A 20,565-nucleotide genomic window follows, 5' to 3' on the forward strand; every position below is an offset into this window, starting at 1 on the left:
TCTCATTTTTCTCAAAAATGAAAAAAAGATAATGCCAAAAAGTTCTTATTAACTAAGCTGCAACATTCTTTCTTAATATAATTCTATTTCAAGTAATGTCTAGATTTCTCCGTACTGTGTCTTACCTAGGTAGGTTAAAGTGTTGAGCATATGCTATGCACACGTAATAAAGGCCCTATGCACCTACCTCTCTTCAGCCCACTGTCTCAATCGCTGTTGAGCGCTGGGTGAGTGGAAAGAAAACCTGTCCCCACTACGACAGTTTTGTTTCTCAGGAGACAGCCTTCTTCGTAATTGCTCCAATTCATGTTCATACATAAGCCTCTGGCGTTCTAATGCAGATCGTTTTTCTTCTTCATGCTGTTGTTCTAGGCTGTTCAATATGGACTGCATTGGATCTAAACAAGAGGGTTTTTTTAAAGGTAAATAATGAAAAAAAGTAACAGTATAACACAATAGATTTCAAACGTTGTTCTATATTGCTATGCTGTTTGTCATCCTAATTAGTAAGTGAATATTCTTGAAGAGAGTGTGGAATAAATTCAGTTTTCCTTACTCCCAAACACTCATCATATCATCTATACTGTCAGATACATGCCAAACGGTCTTCCATACAGGAAAAGCAGGTCTACTGCACGTTCTACACATAACCTAAGAGTGGCAGTGGCAGTCAAGTTTCAAACCTGAAAAATTCTATCAATGAGAACAAACTTTGCAGTGATTTGTAATCAAGGCTGAAAGAATGAAAAGTTTTTATAAATGTTATAAATTAAAAGAATATAGAGAATAACTAAGATTTCCTTTTTTTTAACATTTAAAAAGTCTCAGTCATAAACATTTTTAGCTTTCAATCAACTTTAAAAGATTCTAGAGGCAACTGGGTGGCTCAGTAGTTGAGCATCTGCCTTTGGCTCAGGTCGTAATCCCAGGGTCCTGGATCGAGTCGCACACCAGGCTCCCCGCAGGGAAGCCTCCTTCTCCCTCTGCCTATGTCTCTGCCTCTCTCTCTGTCTCTCATGAATAAATTAAAAATATATATATTTTAAAACGCACAACAGATCTGCTCACCATTATTACCCAGGGCCTTCATGGTGACCTCCATTTGTGCATATTCATAATTGAAGTTGATTTCACTGGACACCTCACTGGAGGAGTCTCCATCTACATCCAGCTGCTCTGAATTGGTTTCATTCTTCATGGAGATGTCATGTTCATCATCCTCTCGATCTGCTTTCTTTTTCTTTTTAGGCAAATTCAGTCTTGGTGGAAAAAAAGAGTATTATTTTTAAAATAAAGATATGCATTTATTCCATTCATTAAATACTGGTATTTGCTAGATGCCAAGGGGGTACAATGTAAGGGTAAGGCAATTAATTACTATACTCAGGAATTTTATCCTCTAGTAGTAGAAGTAAACACACATGCATGAGCAAATAGTTACAACAGACCATGTGACTTGGGGCCACATGACTGTGACAAGCTAGGTGCTGAAGAAAAGCTAAGGACCACTGAGGAGTAACAACAGAAAAGATGACAGAGTAGGAAGTCATCTGAGCCAAGTCTTAGAAAATAAGGAGAAAGCAGGGCAGTTAGGGCAATGGGAACAGCATGAGAAGAGATGTAGAGCTGGAAACTCTCATAGTCTCTGGAGAAATTATGAATAAAACAACACAGTGGTATGTGAAGTTTGTACAGTAGAGGTTATGGGAGATAATACTAGAAAGATCAACTTATCCCAAATTATGAAGGCCCTGAATACTAAGCCAAGCAGTTTACACTTGATTTAGTTTGAGAAGGAAAAAAAAGGAAAAATATTTTCTGCATACTTTGTACCCCTCTACCTTTTCCCCAGTAATCAAAATATCGACTGGCCTACAAGCAACTGATCTCCATTAGCTATAAGAAAAATCAGTCTGATATCCCAAGCACAGTGACCAGTGACAGGAAGAGAACCAGACCAGGATTTCAGTTCTATACAATCTCTAGCCCATCCTTCCCTGGCAACACAACACCAATTTTCTATGGTAAACAATGTGTGCAGTCCCAAAACAGGTACTTTCTCAGCCTCCCTTGTAGTTAAGAGGCATATTCTAGCAAATGAGACAAAAAATGGAAGGTTGCTAGAGACTCTGGGAAGACTTCCGCTTTTTCTGATCAAGCAGATAGGGCCTTCTCCCTCATTTTCTTTGTATGTGCCTGGATGCTGCTTTGATACCTGGAGTGGCATAGCCATCTTTAGACCACAGGGAAATGCCAAGACAATGAGATAGTGACAAGCCTTCTGCTATGACAGTTTTGAGAGGCTTATTAGCCAATGCCAACAAACATCCACCTTGGGATTTCTTATTTGGTCAGTGAAACAAACTGTTTAAGCTATTATAGTCAAGTTTGCCCTTATATATAGCTGAAAACATTCCTAAATGAAATACAAACTTTATATTTTTTAAAGATTTCATTTATTTATTTGGGAGAGAGAGAGGGAGAGAGAGAGAAAGAGAACAAGCAGGGGGGAGGGGCAGGGGAGAGGGACAAGCAGACCCACTCACTGAGCAGGAAGCCTGACATGGTGCTCAATCCCAGGACCCCAGGACCATGACCTGAGCTGAAAGCAGGCATCTAACCAACTGAGCCACCCAGGAACTTTGAACCTTATTTTGCTTTATTGTTTTTCCGAATTTTATCTTACAAATTAGGAAACTAAAACTACTACTTTTCCCATAAAAAAAATAAACAAGTCGAAAGATAAGCATGTCAGAAAAAAAAAAAATTAATGAATTCTTTTACCAGACGGCAAAACAATCATCTTCCACGGGGAAATAAAAAGGAAAAAATAAGTAAGTAAACTCCTTATTTTTCCTGAGTATATTATTCTAATGTCTCTCAGGCTCAAAGCATATAGTGACCAAACCATATACAGTCAGTAAATATATATGTCCACAACAAAGAATACTTTCATTGGAGTTAAGTTTACCTTCTAATATACATTCTTCTGTTTCATGGTATAATCTTCAATAATCTCTCTTTAAGAGCCATGAGTAATGTCATACCTGAAGAAGTGGTTGTTTCCCCATAATATCCTGTCCCCATGGTGTAGCTGTATAGGGCTAGATACGGAGGAGCCATTTACAAATGTTCTGCAGGGAGAAGAGATCAAACATGCAAACAATGATTATCATGTATTCTCCTTTAATTATCCAATACTATAGAGATGTACGTACTAGGAAAAACAAAATAACCAATTCCCCAAAATAAAACCTGCCCTCGGTGAGTTTTATTATTTGTATTTACTTCTCTGGTGATTTATTTAAAATGCTTAAGGTGCTAAATATAATAAATTATTATCCTCTACTTTTCAAAGTTCCAAATTTGTCATATAACATATTAATGAGTAAATATGGAGTCATATACTAAAAAGCTGGTAGTGGCATATATTATGACTCAAATGACTATGTCCAATCTACATGAATATTAGCCAATTAACCAATTACACTCTAGAAATACAAGAAACGAGACCAGTGCTAAATTCTTCTGTAACTTCCTAGAGCACAGAAAAACATTCATATCCTATCAATATATAAAAGATTTATAAGGTCCACTTGACTGCTTGTCTTGACAATGGTTCAACAGAAAGGTGAATAGAAGGATATAAAGGGAAGAATTTGCAGGGGCAAGAAATAAACAAAAATTATGCATCCGGGATGTCTGGGTGGCTCAGCGGTTTAGCACCTGCCTTTGGCCCAGAGCATGATCCTGGAGTTCCAGAATCGAGTCCCACATCAGGCTCCCTGCATGGAGCCTACTTCTCCCTCTGCCTGTGTCTCTGCCTCTCTCTGTGTGTCTCTCACAAATAAATAAATAAAATCTCAAAAAAAAATTATGCATCCCACTATAAGACTGATATTCAGAGAATACCAGTTTTATCAAGCCTCTCTCCTACTAAAGGACTCATTTGCTTAGATATAGGATATAGGTCAAGTTCTTTAATTTGGCCCTCAAGGCCCTACAAAAGGAAACCCTGTTTATCTCTTTCTTTTTTTACCCATTCTAGTGAATTCTCAACTCCAGTCAAAAAAAAAAAAAAGATTTATGTTCTAATCACTAAACATGATTGATTTTCTTTCAAAGCCAGGCTTATACTAGTTGTGCAACCTGGAATAGAGTTCCCGTCCCTCACCATCCAACTCTCCAATTCCTACTCAGCTTTCAAAGGCCAGTTGGTTCTGCTTCCTCTGTAAAAGTTGCTCATCACTCCAGGCTACACTATCCTAGTTTCTTTACCTTCCTAAAGCACTAAACTGGCTTTATATTGCTAGTTACTCTATATGTGTGTGTGTGTGTGTGTGTGTGTGTGTGTGTGTGTGTGTGTGTGTGTGTGAGAGTATACACACACACACATATACACAAAATTCTACTCTGTATACCTGGATTTCACTTAGCATGTGGATTTTTAAACAGTAAAAGTAATTGGTCCTTCTATACTCTGATTATTCAAAGCACGAGCTCAAAAATTATAACAAAAGGGAACCTAGTAAAATTAGCAGATTTTAGCTTTTATGACACAAATTCCTTAAATACCATGAGGAGTTCAATTAAAGGCAAACATATATAGATGCTAATTTTTAAAAGCTACAGCAGTTAAGCCATAATTAGTAAATAAAAGCATGATTATAATAACAGTTTTCAAAGTGTGGTCTCTGTGGGGTCCCCAAGATCAAAGCTATTTTTATAATAATGCTAACCTGCCCTTTTTCACTGTGTTGACATTTATACCAGCAGAGAGTAAAACTGTTAGTGTTTCAGCACAAACCAAAGCAGTGGCCCCAAACATTACTAGTAGTTACTGGACTACTCACTGCCATGCACTCACAATTTAAAAAAAAATGTTTCTTTTGAGGATATCCTTGATGAAGCAGTAAAAATTACTACTTTTTAAAAATCTTGACCTGAATGCACAACTTTTTAAACATTTCAAGTGACAAAATGAGAAGTACATAAAATGCACTGTGTTCATTCATACCAGAGTATTATGGTGGCCTGAACAAAATACAGAGAGTGGTGTTTTCTTGAAAATGGACAAAGCGAGGAAAACAGCTGATAGATTGTATCTAATGCTAACTGTAAATTTCAAGTGAGAATTGGAGACCTGTGTCAATGTCCTCTACCCAAAGGCCCCCTAGGAGCATTCCTGTAGCTGAACAAGGTGGGCTGGTTATGCACACACAGGGAGAAGACACAGCTGCAGGAACCATGGGGTGTACTAGTGATAGCATGCTCGGAAGGACTGTTACAGGATTTGGGCTTTAGCTAGACTACCTGGCAAAGGCTCTGAGAGACAGAGGTTATGTATATGTTGGATACTGTCAGAAAGCAGGCATACTTTTGCAATTGGACATTTCAAAAAAATCCTATCAATAGAGGGGAGACTAGAATAAACATAAAAGTTGTGACTGGTAAAGAAGTAATCACTCATCTTAGCCAAGAGAAGGTGTTTGCTATTTGGTGTGTGTCAGAACAACCTTGGTTTCTGCCTGCACCGAAACAAAATTCTTACGTGGCCTGCTGTGTCATATTTTATGACAGCCTCAGAGTAACCTTGCCTGAGGCTGGTATTCTATGAGATTATTTAATAGGAGAATAGCATACCCAGGCTGGGAGTGACAGGCCCAGCTTCTACTCTTTTTTTTCCCCTTCCTCATTTGCATCCTTCACCGTGAGTTTCATAGCTTCCCAAAATTTAAAGACTTTTTGGATAAAATTAGTAATGATATGTTTTAAAGATCTATTTATTTTTAAAGACTTTATTTATTTGAGAGAGAGAGAGAGAGAGAGAGACAGAGAGAGTGTGTGTGTGTGTGTGTGGGACGGAGAGAGAGAGACAGAATCTGAAGTAGACTCTGCACAGAGCCAGACATGGGGCTTGATCCCACAACTGCAAGCTCATGACCTGAGCCAAAATCAATAGTCAAATGCTTAACTGACTGAGCCACCCAGATGCCCCATGATTTATTTATTTTTAGAGAGAGAGAGAAAGAAAGAGAGCAAGTGCACATGCTCAAGCAGGGGGAGGGGCAGAGGGAGAAGGAGAGAAAGGATCTCAAGCCAACTCCTCGCTGAGTGGAACCCAATGTGGGGCTCTCTCTCTCTCACAACCCTAAGATGGTGCTCTGAGCTAAAACCAAGTCAGATGTTCAACCACTTGAGCCATACAGGCACCCCAAAATTAGTAATGATATTGATTATTCAGTATCATATAATGAAATGGATCAACGTTTGAAAACTCAATATAAGTCAGTTAACAGGTTATATATGCCATTATATAACAAGGCAACAACAGCTTCACAGCTCAAGGAAGCAAACTGACAAACATTTACTTTATATGTTATGCCTCTTCATTCATTCATTACTCATTGAGCACTTATATACTAGTCTTCTATTACATACTAATGACAAAAAAAAAAAACAAAAAAGAAAGGCCTTTGTCCTAAATGAGCTCAGTCCCCTGGGGTAATAAAGGTTTAGAGCACACAGGAACACAATATGATAGGACACCTGGGTATCTCAGTTAGTTAAGCGTCTGGCTCTTGATCTTAGCTCAGGTCTTGATATCAGGGTCATAAATTTAAGCCCCGCACTGGGCTCCACACTGGGCATGGAGACTACTTAAAAATTAATTAATTAATTAATTAATTAATTAGTTAAAAAAATAAAATATGAAGTGTTAACATAACAGGAAGCATAATGTGTACAGAGAATATATACTAGGGCCCCTTCGTGTAGACCAAACAGGGAATTCACCCAAAGTGGATAATGACAGAGCTTAGTCTTCAAGGTCAAACAGGAGTTAGCTGCCTAGAGGAACAGGAGACAAATAATAGGGATATAAGGGATTTTGTATCAAAAATAGTAGAAAGCCATCTGGCTGTATGGTGAGTGACCTAGGAAAAAGATTAGAGCACTGGCATGGTTCCCATCAAGATCTGATGAAGGTCTTATTTAAGTAAGGCCATGGTAGTTGAGTACAGAGAAAAGAGATGGGTTTAAGAGATATTAAAAAGTGAAATGTAAAGGACTAACTGGATAGCTTCATTAAGTAAACTTAAAAAGAAAGGCCGAACATGTTACATAACACCCACAACTAGTACACTTTTTCTTAAAAATTATTGTGACATTAATACTAATTAAGGTACATTACCTGGTGTTCTTCTGAGGAGTCAGCATAACCTGGCCTTCTGCTGTGATGTCTATAATACAATGTTCAGGAAGAATTCCCATTCCACATAGTTGGATATCTTGGGAATTTGCTGAACCTATCAATGTATGTTCCTACAAAAAAATCAAAGTCACTGATTTATATTGTATTCTTACATGTACAGAAATTGAAATCACCTCCTCTGAGCCCTCTTATATTGATCCATTATCTCAGCTAAAAGACTTCTGAAGTAAATGGAATGGGGTAGGGAGAATTTCTGGCTTCCTCTGAAATATATTCTACAAGTTATATTTGCTTATAAAGGATAATGAATTGAATTGAGTTATACCTTTGAAACCCAAAAACTACAGTTTTATATTAATGTCCATACTATATTATTTTCCATTGCAATTTTGATTCCAAATATTTTATATTACTCTAAGAGCATGAGCCACACGTCAATAAGGTACCATAATATGGATCTGAAAACTATAGTTATTTAAGTTGTACATCATATACCTGGTGTCAATCAAGATGAGTCAACCACAAAGATAAAAAGCTATCCAGGGCAGCCCCAGTGGCGCAGCAGTTTAGCGCTGCCTGAAGCCCGGGGTGTGATCCTGGAGATCCGGGATTGAGTCCCACGTCAGGCTTCCTGCATGGAGCCTGCTTCTCCCTCTGCCTCTCTCTCTTGCTCTCTCTGAATAAATAAATAAATAAACCTTTCAAAAAAAAAAAGCTATCCAAATCTAAGGAGTGTGGAAAGATTAAAACTATTTCATAAACCCAGTCTCCCTAATCCTCATAGAAGATATGATGGATATGTTCTTCTTGCTATAGAGCTGCAATTACTCATTTCTTGAAGCCCCAGTTACAGCCTTGCTTTTTGGCTGGCAACTGAGAAAGCGGGCATAAAAATCAAGCTCCCTCTTATGCACCTCAACATTTGGCTACCCGTACATAATTAAACATTGATAACACCTGACTGTGTCCTTAGGCCACCTTCTCCTTCCATACACCTAAATCAGGAGTCAGATACAAAATACTTTAGGCTTTGCAAGTCACATGCAGCCACTGAACTCTGCCTAGTAATGCAAAAACAGACAATGCACAAATGAACAAGTGAGGTTACTTTCCAATAAAACTTTATGAACACTGAAATCTGAACTGCATATAGTTTTCATGTGTCTGAAATACTGTGTTTCTTCTAATTTTTTCAACCATTTAAAAAAAGATGTAGGGATCCCTGGGTGGCGTAGCGGTTTGGCGCCTGCCTTTGGCCCAGGGCGCGATCCTGGAGACCCGGGATCGAATCCCACGTCGGGCTCCCGGTGCATGGAGCCTGCTTCTCCCTCTGCCTATGTCTCTGCCTCTCTCTCTCTCTCTGTGTGTGTGACTATCATAAATAAATTTAAAAATAAATAAATAAATAAATAAATAAATAAATAAATAAATAAATAAATAAAAATTTAAAAAAAATTTAAAAAGATGTAAAAAACCATTCTTAGCTCCCATGCCATAGAGAAGCCACTGGCTAGATTTGGCCAGTGGAATAGTTGCTGACCCCTGATCATGAGGACTTTATCTAGTCCCATGGATTTTAAATACTGCTAAAACAGAGACCCATGAAAAACTTTTTTTTTAAGAGTTTTTATTTATTTATTCATGGTAGACATAGAAAGAGAGAGAGAGAGAGAGAGAGAGAGAGACAGAGACACAGGCGGAGGGAGAAGCAGGTTCCATGCTGGGAGCCTGATGTGGGATTCGATCCTGCGGCTCCAGGATCACACCCTGGGCCAAAGGCAGGCGCTAAACCACTGAGCCACCCAGAGACCCCCGAAAAACTGCTTTTCTGCTCCTTTTCCTGCTCCTATTCTTGCAAGGACCTATAACCTCCTCTCTCCCCCACACACACACCTTATAGAACTGCTAATGTATGTTCTTGTAAAGGCCAAGTAGTTAACGCTTTCTTTGGAGTCTTGCAGCACAACAGATATCATCCAAGGAGTGACCAAGACCACTGACTCACCAAGACCTCTGGCTCTAGGGCATAAGTAGTTTATGGAGGACACCTAAGCACTGCTCTTTGTTCCTGGATGCCTGAGAAGACATAATCCTCAATAAAACACCTCAGGCCCCAAGCAAAAGGGAGAAGTACTCTCCTTTCCTTTCCGAATCTCCCAGAAGGCTTTCTCTGTCTTCAATAAACTCTGCCCTCTCTTCTTCTCGGTTTTCATTTGATTTCTACCCTGTGTGAAGGCAAGTACCTTCTTGGTTGGTCCTGCAGGACCCCATCTGGGTCCTTAGATTCCACCTGTCTACAACACTGTCTCTATATAAATTAAATCACCAGCCAGGAACGAGAGACTTCAGTTCCATTATTTTCCTGCCTCCACTATCACTATTCCAGTCTCACTAACCATTATTTCTTGCCTACGTGGCTGCTTAAAGATATTTCTTCCCTTTTTTTTTTTAGCATTTTATGTAGGTATGTATGTATGTATGTGAGTGAGAGAGGCAGGTGAGTGTCTAAAGACATTTTAAAGTGAAAGGGCCAAAGCAGAATTTTTGCTCCCCCAACCCCAACCCAATGAATCTATTCTCTTCTCCTGATAGTCAGCAAAAAAGCTTAGATGCTACAGAGTCCTCTCTTTCCCTTACTAGCTTATCACTGAGCTCATGTCAATCAGAACATCCCTACAGACTGTTCCTCCAAAACATTGAGAATCAGCTCATTCTCTCCCACCTCTACTATCACACCCTGCTCTTTTGCTGGGGTGAATATATGAATCTTCTATGATTTCTCCACTCCTAATCAATCCTCCAACCCCATCTATTACTAGGACAACAGCAGATCATATGATCTCCCTATTTAAAACCCTCTAGTGGTTTCCCTTTGAACTTCTAATGAAGTCCATATTCTTATTCAGGCTTACAAAAAAATACTCAGTGATCTGGCCCCACCTACCTCTCCTATCCTAGCTCCTACCACTTCCCCTTCTTCTAGAGGAAGATAAGGCCACACCGACCTTTTATCCATCCTTTGAGCACACTGTTGGTTTCCTTGGTCTGAACCCCCCCCCACCTTGATACTGGTAGTTTCTTATCATTTCTATCTCACTGTTAAAGGGCACATTCGAGATATACCCTGAACTGATAATCAGAAATAACCACCCCATCGTTCTATTTCATTTCCTTACATAGAATTGACTGTCAGGTTCGGTGTCTATCTCCACAGCTAGCCTGGAAATGCCACAAAAGAGGAGAACAGCCTGACCCGCTCTCTACTGTAATCCAAGCATATAACACAAGCCTACCACAGTTAAGTATTAAATAAATATAAAAGAAAAATAAATGAATAATCATTTCCCTTCAGACTCCATGGAAGATGATTCACTCCCCTTCTTTGCTAATAACTCTATTAATTATGTTGTGGATCCCAGTGCCTCCCATCTCTTCTGGGACCTCAATCTCATAAAAGGGGCCCTTCCCCACTAGTATTTTCATTTCCCCTTCTCCAGGGGTTTCTTTACTCAACTATACTGCAGTGGTATTTCTAAGGAAACAAAGATTTGGGATCCAGAGCTGTCCCATGGTATCTTTTTCAATCCCCAAGGAGTGTATATAATACAGAGGACATTCCACACATAAACCTTTATTCCTCACTATTGGCTAAGATTTCCTGGCCAATCCCCACACTTTCTTAATCTGGAGAACAAGACTTGACTACATGGAAACTGCCAAGTAATGCTTATGATGTTTGGTAGCAGGCTTAAAGAATCTATTCCATGCCTGTCTCCATTTCCCACTTTGGTTCTTCCCTCCCTGTCTTTACAAAACCAACCCTATGGTGGAAAGAAGTTCCAAAAGGAGGGGGGAAAGTCTAAAGAGAAGGGTGCCTGTCTGGTTCAGCTGGAGGAACATGTGACTCTGTATCTCAGGATTGTGAATTCAAGTCCCACATTGGATGTAGAGATTACCTAAAAATAATAAAATCTTAAAAAAAGAAAAAGTCTAAAGAGAAAAGGGGCCCAAGGTCTCCTAAAAAAGAAGGAAACATCCCCAAAGCACTTGGCATAGGCCATTTCCATGTATAATCCCATTTGTCCTCCTGTAAGAAATTCTAGGCATCTTAATAGTGACTTTGGTGGAAGTGGAGGTGGAGGTAATCCTTGGGCTATATGCCCTAGGTTGGAGTCTGAGTATAGAAATAATCCCTATACTTCATCCACATACAGGTTCAGACCCATGTCTGTGCCCTTGCTCTTGTTTTCTTTGCCTGAAATACTCCCTCTTCGCCTCATCTAAATAAAAATGTCTTTCAATAACTAGGTCTAGTGTTATCTTCTACTTGAAAGTTTCACCGCTGGGCAGCACTGACTTCTCCCTTCTCTGAACCTGATTACACTCAGAGTGGGTACCACATTACAACCTCTTGCACAAATGGTTTTTTTTCCCTTTATTTAGACAGCAACCTTTTACAGGACTCCTGTATCTTCTCCAAAAATAAGCACAGTACATGATACATGGTAGATGCTAAGTATTTGTTGATAGACTGAATTAAAAATTATTAGAGACAAATATTAACACAAACATGCAAAGGTGTAATCGAAATTCTAGAAGGAAAACTTCATTTTCTCAACAAATATTATTCTGAACATCTATTATGAGCTGGGCACTGAGTCACTGGAAACAAAAGAGAGACAAAGTCCCAATTTTGTGGTGCTTGCAATCTCGGTGACAACTTAAATCTCTCATTTGAGGTTATAATCTATTCTGATTTGGATGATGATTCACTGGAATCTCAAACATTAAGCTCTAAAAGCTCAATCTGCCAAAGCCTTACAGTTTGATATTTAAACAAGTTAGACAAAAAGCTTTTTGATAAGTTCCTCCTATTGTGCTCTAAACCCTGCAATAAAAATACTGATGAGGGGAAAAATAAACTTATCATGGATTGGCACAGGAGTTTATCTAATGAATAAATGTTATGAAAGTACAAGGTAATCAAAAATAAGAAAGTTAATCAAGGGTGGCTTTTTGGTCTCTATGTGATATATGGATATAAGGATTCTTTTTTTTTTTTTTTAAGATTTGTTTACTTTAGAGAGAAAGAGTCCCAAGTGGACTCTGAGCCAAGCACAGAGCCCGATGTATGGCTTGATCCCACAGCCCTGAGATCATGACCTACACCAAAACCAAGAGCTGGAGGCCCAACCAACTGCACCACCCAGGCATCCCTGGATATGATAATTCTTAAAGTATACTAATTTTAGAGAAAGCTTTAACAAATATAAAACACCAGATTTTAAAATCTCAGAAATAATGAAAAAGCTAGAAATGGCTTTTTAACCTTTCTTTAATTCACTTAAATTTAATTTCACTGGAGATGATGAACTCTTCTAAGAACTTACTAAGTACCTTTGCTTCTTTTATAAATCAACCATTTATGTTGCTCTTTTGAGAATCTCCCTCTGATCAACTAAGTCGTAAAAGAAAGAAAGACAGAGAGAGGGGCACAGGGAAGGGAAAGGAGGGAGGAAAGAAAGGAAAATAAAGAGATAGGACTTGTCCACAGTGACATATTTCACAGGGCAAGCTTTTCCGAGCCTGCAAGAAGGAAAAGGTGCATGTCAGTAAAGCCAGTGAGGTCCCTCAGCTTATCAGTATTCTCAGATAATTTCTGAAGGAAAAGGTTAAGCGAGTACCAGGGACACTAAGCAGAAAAGTACTTGTTATTCTTCACATATCTAAATAATCAAAATTCTTTAATAAAGAAATCACACTAGCTTAACAGAACCAAGACTCTGAGGACAGCTTTTCTGGAATGGCGGTGAAAAAGGCAAGAAGGTATCTTTCCATCTCTTATAAATTCAAGTTGCCAACCCAAAAACTCTTAATGTGGCATAACTGTGTCTTGCTTCTCTTGGGGTCCTCAAAACCTACCCGTAGCTCCACAAACACTGAATGGCTGGTGCCACTGCCATGATCACCTCAATCAGTGACTGAATACTAACAAGGACGACACCAGGCAGTTTACCTTCAATGAGAGATATGCTATCAGATCGACATGTGTTTTAAAGCTACTGCTGAATCACTTATCAAGGTATGAATCCTGGACTCCTGGTGGCTCAGTGGTTGAACATCTGCCTTTGGCTCAGGTCGTGATCCTGGAGTCCTGGGATTGAGTCCCCGTGAGGAGCCTACTTCTCCCTCTGCCTATGCCTCTGCCTCTCTCTCTCTCTCTCTCTCTCTCTCTCTGTGTGTGTGTGTGTGTGTGTTACTCATGAATAAATAAAATCTTTTTTTTTAAAGGTATGAATCCTTCTTGAGTATTTACATGTATAATTTGCCTCAAATCCTTCAGAATCAGCCTAGTTTCCCAGGCCATTAATAGCTGACTCATGAAAAGAGCAGATTCAGAATTGCATAAGCAAAATAGCCCTCATGAAAGATTTGGTGGATAATTCTGAGGCATGCTTAAAATCAATCCTACTTTGACCCTATTTCTGTAACATAAAAATATGTAGCAGTATAAGTCTATAGATACAGAATAGATCCAGAGGATATGGATAAAACTATTAAATATTAACTGTGGTCATCTCTGCATGTTGGAATCTGGGCATGAATCCCCCCTCTTTTTCTAATATGTGATTATAAAACTCTTTAGAAAACAAAGTGTATTACGAGCATAATGTTTTTAAGGTAGGGGAAGCAGTTCTTCCCTCTAGAAGCCCAGCCAGTGCTGGTATAAGTCTCCAAGTCTATCTCAGAATCATAGGCAGTCCTTGCTTTGCATAAGAACACAGGACTATAAAAATAACTTAAAAAAATAACTTTGCAAGGAGATCTTATTATTCAATGGGGAAAGGATGCCTGAATGGCTCAGTGGTTGAGCATTCTGCCTTTGGCTCAGGACGTGATCCCGGGGTCCTGGGATGGAGTCCTGCATCGGGCTCTCCACAGGGAGCCTGCTTCTTCTCCCTCTCTCTGTGTATATCTCATGAATAAATACATAAGATCTTTAAAAATCATCATCATCATCATCATCATCATCATCATCATCAATGGGGAAAACCACAATTATTCTGTGACTTTTTAAAGTGTCTGTAAAAATAATAATAAAATAAGCTAATTAATAAATTTTAAAAGTCTGTAAAAACATCATTAAGAATTATCTTACTGTTACAACATACAGAGAAATGAAGAAGTAGTAGAACTATTTAAAATACTGTAATTTAGAATATCAGACACATTGAAATTTAAAGCATTTCCTTTGTGTAAAACTTATCCAGAGTATTTGAAGAGTACTTGCCTTCTTCTTCTCAATATATATATATATATAAAATACAATAGAGAGTGAGCATATTTTGAGCATATTTTCTGTGCTGTGGCAAACTGTGATACTCTTTTTAAGTGTCTACCATTTTAACCTCTGTGCTCCTGATGCTTCAAAATATTTCCAAGAGCTCCTTTAATGTGAAGTGTTCTCTGGTGTCACTCCCTTTGGCATATCTTCATCCTTCTCATCATACTTTCACAATTTACATCGATAAACTCACCCTCACTAAATTTCTCTGGCTGCATACATAGAATTTCACGAACAGCACTGGCATCAACATTATTTACTAAATTGTGGTAACTGGAATTTGTGTGTGTTGGAACCATGCAACACGAGGACTGCCCATGCATGCAAATTATATGCAAAATTATCTTATGAGTTATGTTCCATCTATGGTTTGGCCACCATACTCTGTCGCTGCCAGTTCCAGACTAAATAAATAAATAGAGGATTCTGGAAGAGTATCTTACCACTTGGAACTAGAAAGAACATTAGAGGTGATTTAATCCAGTGCCCTCATTTTATAGATGGGGTGCTGAAAATCACCCAGGGATGTGAAGTCATCTGCCCAGCATCTAAATTGATTTCAGAATTCGAAGGCAAGAAATAAAAAAATGCTCAGCCTCCAAATTCCTCCTTCCCACATCATGGTATCACTTTACTGAAGCAAAAAACTGTTCTTGGACTGAGATCATCCTTCTGAATGTGCTTGGTCATGAATATGCTTTTGTCGTGGGGTTAGCTTGGGCAGTGAAGAAATCAACACTGCCTCAAACTCTGCCAAAACAGGGTTGACCACAAGTCTGAAACAGAATCCCGACACCTCCACACAAGATGACCAGAAATATTCTGACTACTCTCCAAAAGTCTTTAAATAGTTTCTTTGTTTGATTTTTTTAGTTAAGAAACAGATATGAATCAGGTTTTTCTCTTGTTGGGCGTATATGTTTGTGTGTTCCAATTTGAACTTCATCACATCAGAATGAAAAAGAATTCAGAGTCCTGGGAAATAAAAAGGGCAGACTATTTGAGTCTTAACTATATACAACACCTCTCCTAAAGCATTTGGATATCTATAGCTGAAACTCTAACACAAAATGCTACCATCATCATTAAGAAACACAGGATGTGATGTAATCATTTACACTTTTTTCAATAGACAAGGATAATATATGGTGCCACACAGAGTATCAAATATGAAATATGGAATATTTATATAGTGCTTCTGTTTATAAAGTACTTGTATATATCAAGTCTCATTTAATCCTCACAGGAACCTTTGAGGTAGCCAGACAAAGCATCCATTTATAGAGGAGGAATGTATAGACTGAAGGGGGCAAAAGACTTGAGATCACGCATTTGTTAAGCAGCACCCCAGACAAAAACATCAGTCATCTCCCAGCTACTCTCATGTTGCTCCCATTCGAGCACAATACCTGAAAGTGCACACACGCTGTATGTATCAAAAACACAATTTAATTCATAGCGTAATAAAACATGGTATCAGATGCTCATTAATAATGGGGCTTCAGCAAAATAACACAAACCTAATTATGACACGATATTTTTGATAAAAACTGGGAACTAGCCAATGTGTCGTGAATTCTTTAGTCTCTTTAGAAATGAAGCCACAGTTTTGTTTTGTTTTTTTATTTTTTATTTTAAAGCAGTTTCTAAGTTCACAAGCTCATTATCTTTAACTTCCTAGTCACCTTAGTTAAACCTACATATATAGTGACTATTTTGTAAGGGGGGGGGAACTTCCTCCCCGTGTTTACTAACCACATGCCAGAATCATGTAGTCCCTTATTTAATTTACTTATGCTCTGGCCATGACAAAGCAATTTTATGAGCTCCTAATAATTTATGTAGTGTCTCAGGATTCCCACTTATTCTGAAGTTTTCTCTTGTCTCCCTGAGATATCTCACAATTTACAGATTTCAACATCCATCATTACTTGGGGTTTTTTCTGTTTCATACTCTGATCCCCTCAATCTTTTAGTGACTTATTTTTTTATAAGTTGATAATCCAAACTTTTAAATTTTCCTAAATTACTGGAAACACAAAATTCATAGTAAGTGGCCTCACACCATAACTTTCTTTAAATATTTCCTCTTGCAATCTAACCATTTACAAAAAATGTGCTTCATATATACCATGAAAGCTTTAGTCTACTAATAAATCATTTAGTTTTAAAAGCCATTCTTTAAGTTTTAAAGTCATCTCTTTAACTCCCCAGTATAATTCATAGTCGATAATAGTAGCTAAACTACTTAATTTCTTGGAAATAATATCAGAATATTATTTTTTATATTACTAGATTGAATTAAATCACTCAAAGACTATAAAGGGAAACTAATCCCAGAAACTCAAGATTTTTCTATACTCCAGCTTGTTCAAATAATAACAATTTGCTAATTCATTATTTTGGAACAAGCATGGTTCTCCAAGTTTAAAAAAATACTATGAAAAATTGTTCTGTATTATGGCAGTAAATAGTAGCAAAGCACCTCACCTTTAAATAGTAAACCAGAAGTTCATTCAGAGCAGGATCAGCATTCAGATTAACAAGGAAGCATTTATCATCCCCAACTTTAATCCCAGAAGATTGAAGAGATATTCCAAGACTCTCAAGCTGTTTCTGTCGCTCCTATAAATGTATTAGAGAAGTATTAATTCTATAGCTATTGACACAGCAAGATATAAAAGATCTTATATCAGAATAATTACTAAATAACTTTATGATTCAAATATATAATCTTAGGACATAGTATTATAAATTATAGCGCTTCTTCTCTTCCTAAACTTCTCTTTCTAAATAAATATGTAATAAATGTTATTTTATTTTGTTAATTAAAACTTTATTTTGAGAAATAAAGCCATTACCAATAGCAACCAAGTATACCACGGAGTTCTTAATTTTCATTGTTGAAAATATCTAACATCTTGAATTTGTCTTTCTCATTTAATTCTGTACATACACATTTTACCAACTGTGATCTTTCCAAAAGGCCAAATTTTCAATACAATCTCTTGCTAGCCTCAGTGACTCCCCAACCAGGATAAAGGCCAAACTCCCTCAACAAAGTCCACAAGGCTTTGATCTGGCCTGTTTCCTCTGTCTTCATGTTTTATCACTCCTACTCTCAGAGTCTGTGCTATAGTTATATGGAACTCTTCCAGGTCCCTGAAAGAATGTTCTCCTTAGCTTAAGAGATTTTACACCTGTTTCTTCTATCTGAAGCCTACTTGTTCTCATACTTGGTAACTCATACTTGTTTACTTGATCATTTCTCAATGAGGGCATAGATCCTATCTATCCACCATGAATTCCTAGCACCTAGCACAGTACATAACACACAGTGAGCGCTCAAAACATCAGTCTTTTGATTGTTCCAAAATAAAACTTGCATACGCATTCAAGTACTATTTTCATAAGAATATGAACCTTTCCTTTTTGTGCCTGCCTCTGAATCCACACAACATACAAATGTATGCATATAAGGGGATACTCGTGATTCCTGCAATCAATGCTCTAGGATTAAGGTATGTGAATTGGGGCAGAGCAGGGTATCTTTGACTATATATAAATAGCAAGTGGTAATGAATCACAGGCACCAAAAGCCTTTGATGTGAGGAAAGACAAGACACACTAAGTCATTTAACTGGAGCCACATAGTAAGTTTGCAGTATAATTAAATCACAGCCTGAGGATTTTGCTATTTTTAGGGACACCATCCCAAAGTTATCTGACCATGGACCATTTTTCTTCCCCAAAGACTTATTAACAATTGGTGGCTATATTGCCAGAAATACATTTTAGGAAATGCTAGTCTCTTTAAAAAAAAAAAAAAAAAAAAAGGTCAATGACCAAGAGACCAGGTCTTTTCCCATGAGAGAGAAGCAAGTTCAGTACCAGGAAAGCCTTGCAAAGATAAGGTGTTAAATAGTGTTGGATAAAATCAGGCCCAGTCCTCAAAAGGGACATCTGACAGAGGAAGAGAACAGTTAGGTAAGAAAAGATTCACCAGCATGAGCACTCCAATTTCACTTAAACCTACCCTGCTTGTATCAGCACAGCAACTCAAACACAATAGCACTTCAAAGTCAATGTGGTTTTTTTTTTGGAGTAGCTCAAAAAGGCTCACACAAATTAGCTCTACACTGGATAATTAGTAGAATGACTTATAATCTAAGAAAAACAAAAAGTGAGATATAAAATAAGAAATAAAATTCATGTACTGGGATATTCTCTTGAGATTTGAAGGATATGGATTAAAATAACCTAGTTTACGGATACAGATAAGGCAAGATTGGATCATATCCTGATTTTCAATGAAACTGGGTGATGGTACATGTGGATTCATTATACTCTTCTCTTGTTTTTATCTATTTTGAAAATGATCATAATAGGGCAGCCTGGGTGGCTCAGTGGTTTAGTGCCACCTTCAGCCCAGGGCGTGATCCTGGAGACCCGGGATCCAGTCCCACATTGGGCTCCCTGCATGGAGCCTGCTTCTCCCTCTGCCTATGTCTCTGCCTCTGTCTCTGTGTCTCTCATGAATAAATAAAATCTGTAAAAAAAAAAAAAAAAGGAAGGAAGGAAGGAAGGAAGGAAGGAAGGAAGGAAGGAAGGAAGGAAGAAAGGAAGAAAGGAAGAAAGGAAGAAAGGAAGAAAGGAAGAAAGAAAGAAAGAAAGAAAGAAAGAAAGAAAGAAAGAAAATGATCATAATAAAAAATATTTAAAAATTAGCCTGCACTAATATAACACCTACTTTAAGCTACTTAATAGTAGTACCATCCTACTTGATGTATAAGTCGATTCTGGACAGCACATTTGAGGATGGAACCTTCTGGGTGACAAAAGAAGTAGCAAGTTCTATGTATTTACTAATATGAGGAACAGTTGAAAACACTATTTTGTATGTATTTTGTATGTTCTATGTATTTACTAATATGAGGAACAGTTGAAAACACTATTTTGAAAAAAAAAGATTTTTATATAAGATTTATATATATATCATAAATAATAATTTAAAAAATCTTTAAAAATATTTTTTTTATTTATTCATTTGAGAGAGAGATAGAGCACAAGCAGGCAGAAGGGCAGAGGCAGAGGCAGAAGCAGGCTCCCAACTAAGCTGAGAGCCCAACATGGGGCTTGATCTCAGGACCATGAGATCATGACCTGAGCCAAAGGCAGACACTTAACCATCTGAGCCACGGAGGCGCCTCCTAGAGATTTTTAACTTTAGAAAAGGAGGGGAAGAAGCAGAAGTTACCTTAAATATCCAGGTAATAACTGTCCCTGTATGGTAGGGTTGATGGGGGGGGGGATTAAATAAAATATTGTAATTTAAAAGGGTTTCACATAGGGCCCAACACAGTATACTCAATAAATATTTGCTATTATTATTATTACTCTTAGTTACTCTATATATGTGGGGCACTCATTCTCTCAGCTTTGGAAGATCAAACTAAGGACCATGAGCAGAAATGAAAGAATAAAAGATTTTGATTAAGTAGCTAGTATCAGAGTCGTCAGAGCTGTCCAATCATGAAAAGGCTGCTTGAGGGGGTACTGCTTCCACATTGCTACATATATTTCTAAAACAGAGGCTAAATACTCATCTAACAGGAAAGCACGGAGTAAAGTCTTTTACTAAGTGGACAACTGGACATTGAGGATTCTTTTCAAATGCAAATGTTCCCACCCTAAAATTTCACAACTCTACCTGTTTTAAGTATTCTTATTTTTAAGATTTTATTTATTTATTTGATAGAGGGAGAAAGAGCACAAGCAAGAGGAGTGGCAGGCAGAGTGAGAGGGAGAAGCAGACTCCCCGTTGAGCAGGGAGCAATCCCAGGACCCTGGGATCATGACCCCAGCCAAAGGCAGACACTTAACAACTGAGCCACCCAGGTGCCCCCTTTATTAAGTATTTTTAACATGAGAGCTCAGATTTAGGTATTTCATATTACTTTTACTGAGTTGTCATAACAAAGCCAGAGGCTAATATCTTAATTACCAC

At 37.9% G+C, this 20,565-nt stretch overlaps 1 protein-coding gene across 1 annotated transcript in view; it reads right to left on the reverse strand.

Moving 5' to 3' along the window:
• KIF13B (kinesin family member 13B) overlaps window positions 1–20,565 on the reverse strand; it is a 202,892-nt gene that overhangs the window by 84,909 nt on the left and 97,418 nt on the right. The window contains exons 13-17 of the mRNA XM_041765163.1: window positions 17,049–17,183; window positions 7,193–7,323; window positions 3,048–3,134; window positions 1,069–1,259; window positions 188–398 (exon numbers count right to left, since the gene is read on the reverse strand). Of these exons, the coding sequence (XP_041621097.1) occupies window positions 188–398; window positions 1,069–1,259; window positions 3,048–3,134; window positions 7,193–7,323; window positions 17,049–17,183 (755 nt within the window). The remainder of the gene's footprint in view (window positions 1–187; window positions 399–1,068; window positions 1,260–3,047; window positions 3,135–7,192; window positions 7,324–17,048; window positions 17,184–20,565) is intronic.

This window comes from Vulpes lagopus, chromosome 8 (assembly GCF_018345385.1).
Source record: "Vulpes lagopus strain Blue_001 chromosome 8, ASM1834538v1, whole genome shotgun sequence".
In the NCBI taxonomy this organism is placed as follows: Eukaryota; Metazoa; Chordata; class Mammalia; order Carnivora; family Canidae; genus Vulpes; species Vulpes lagopus.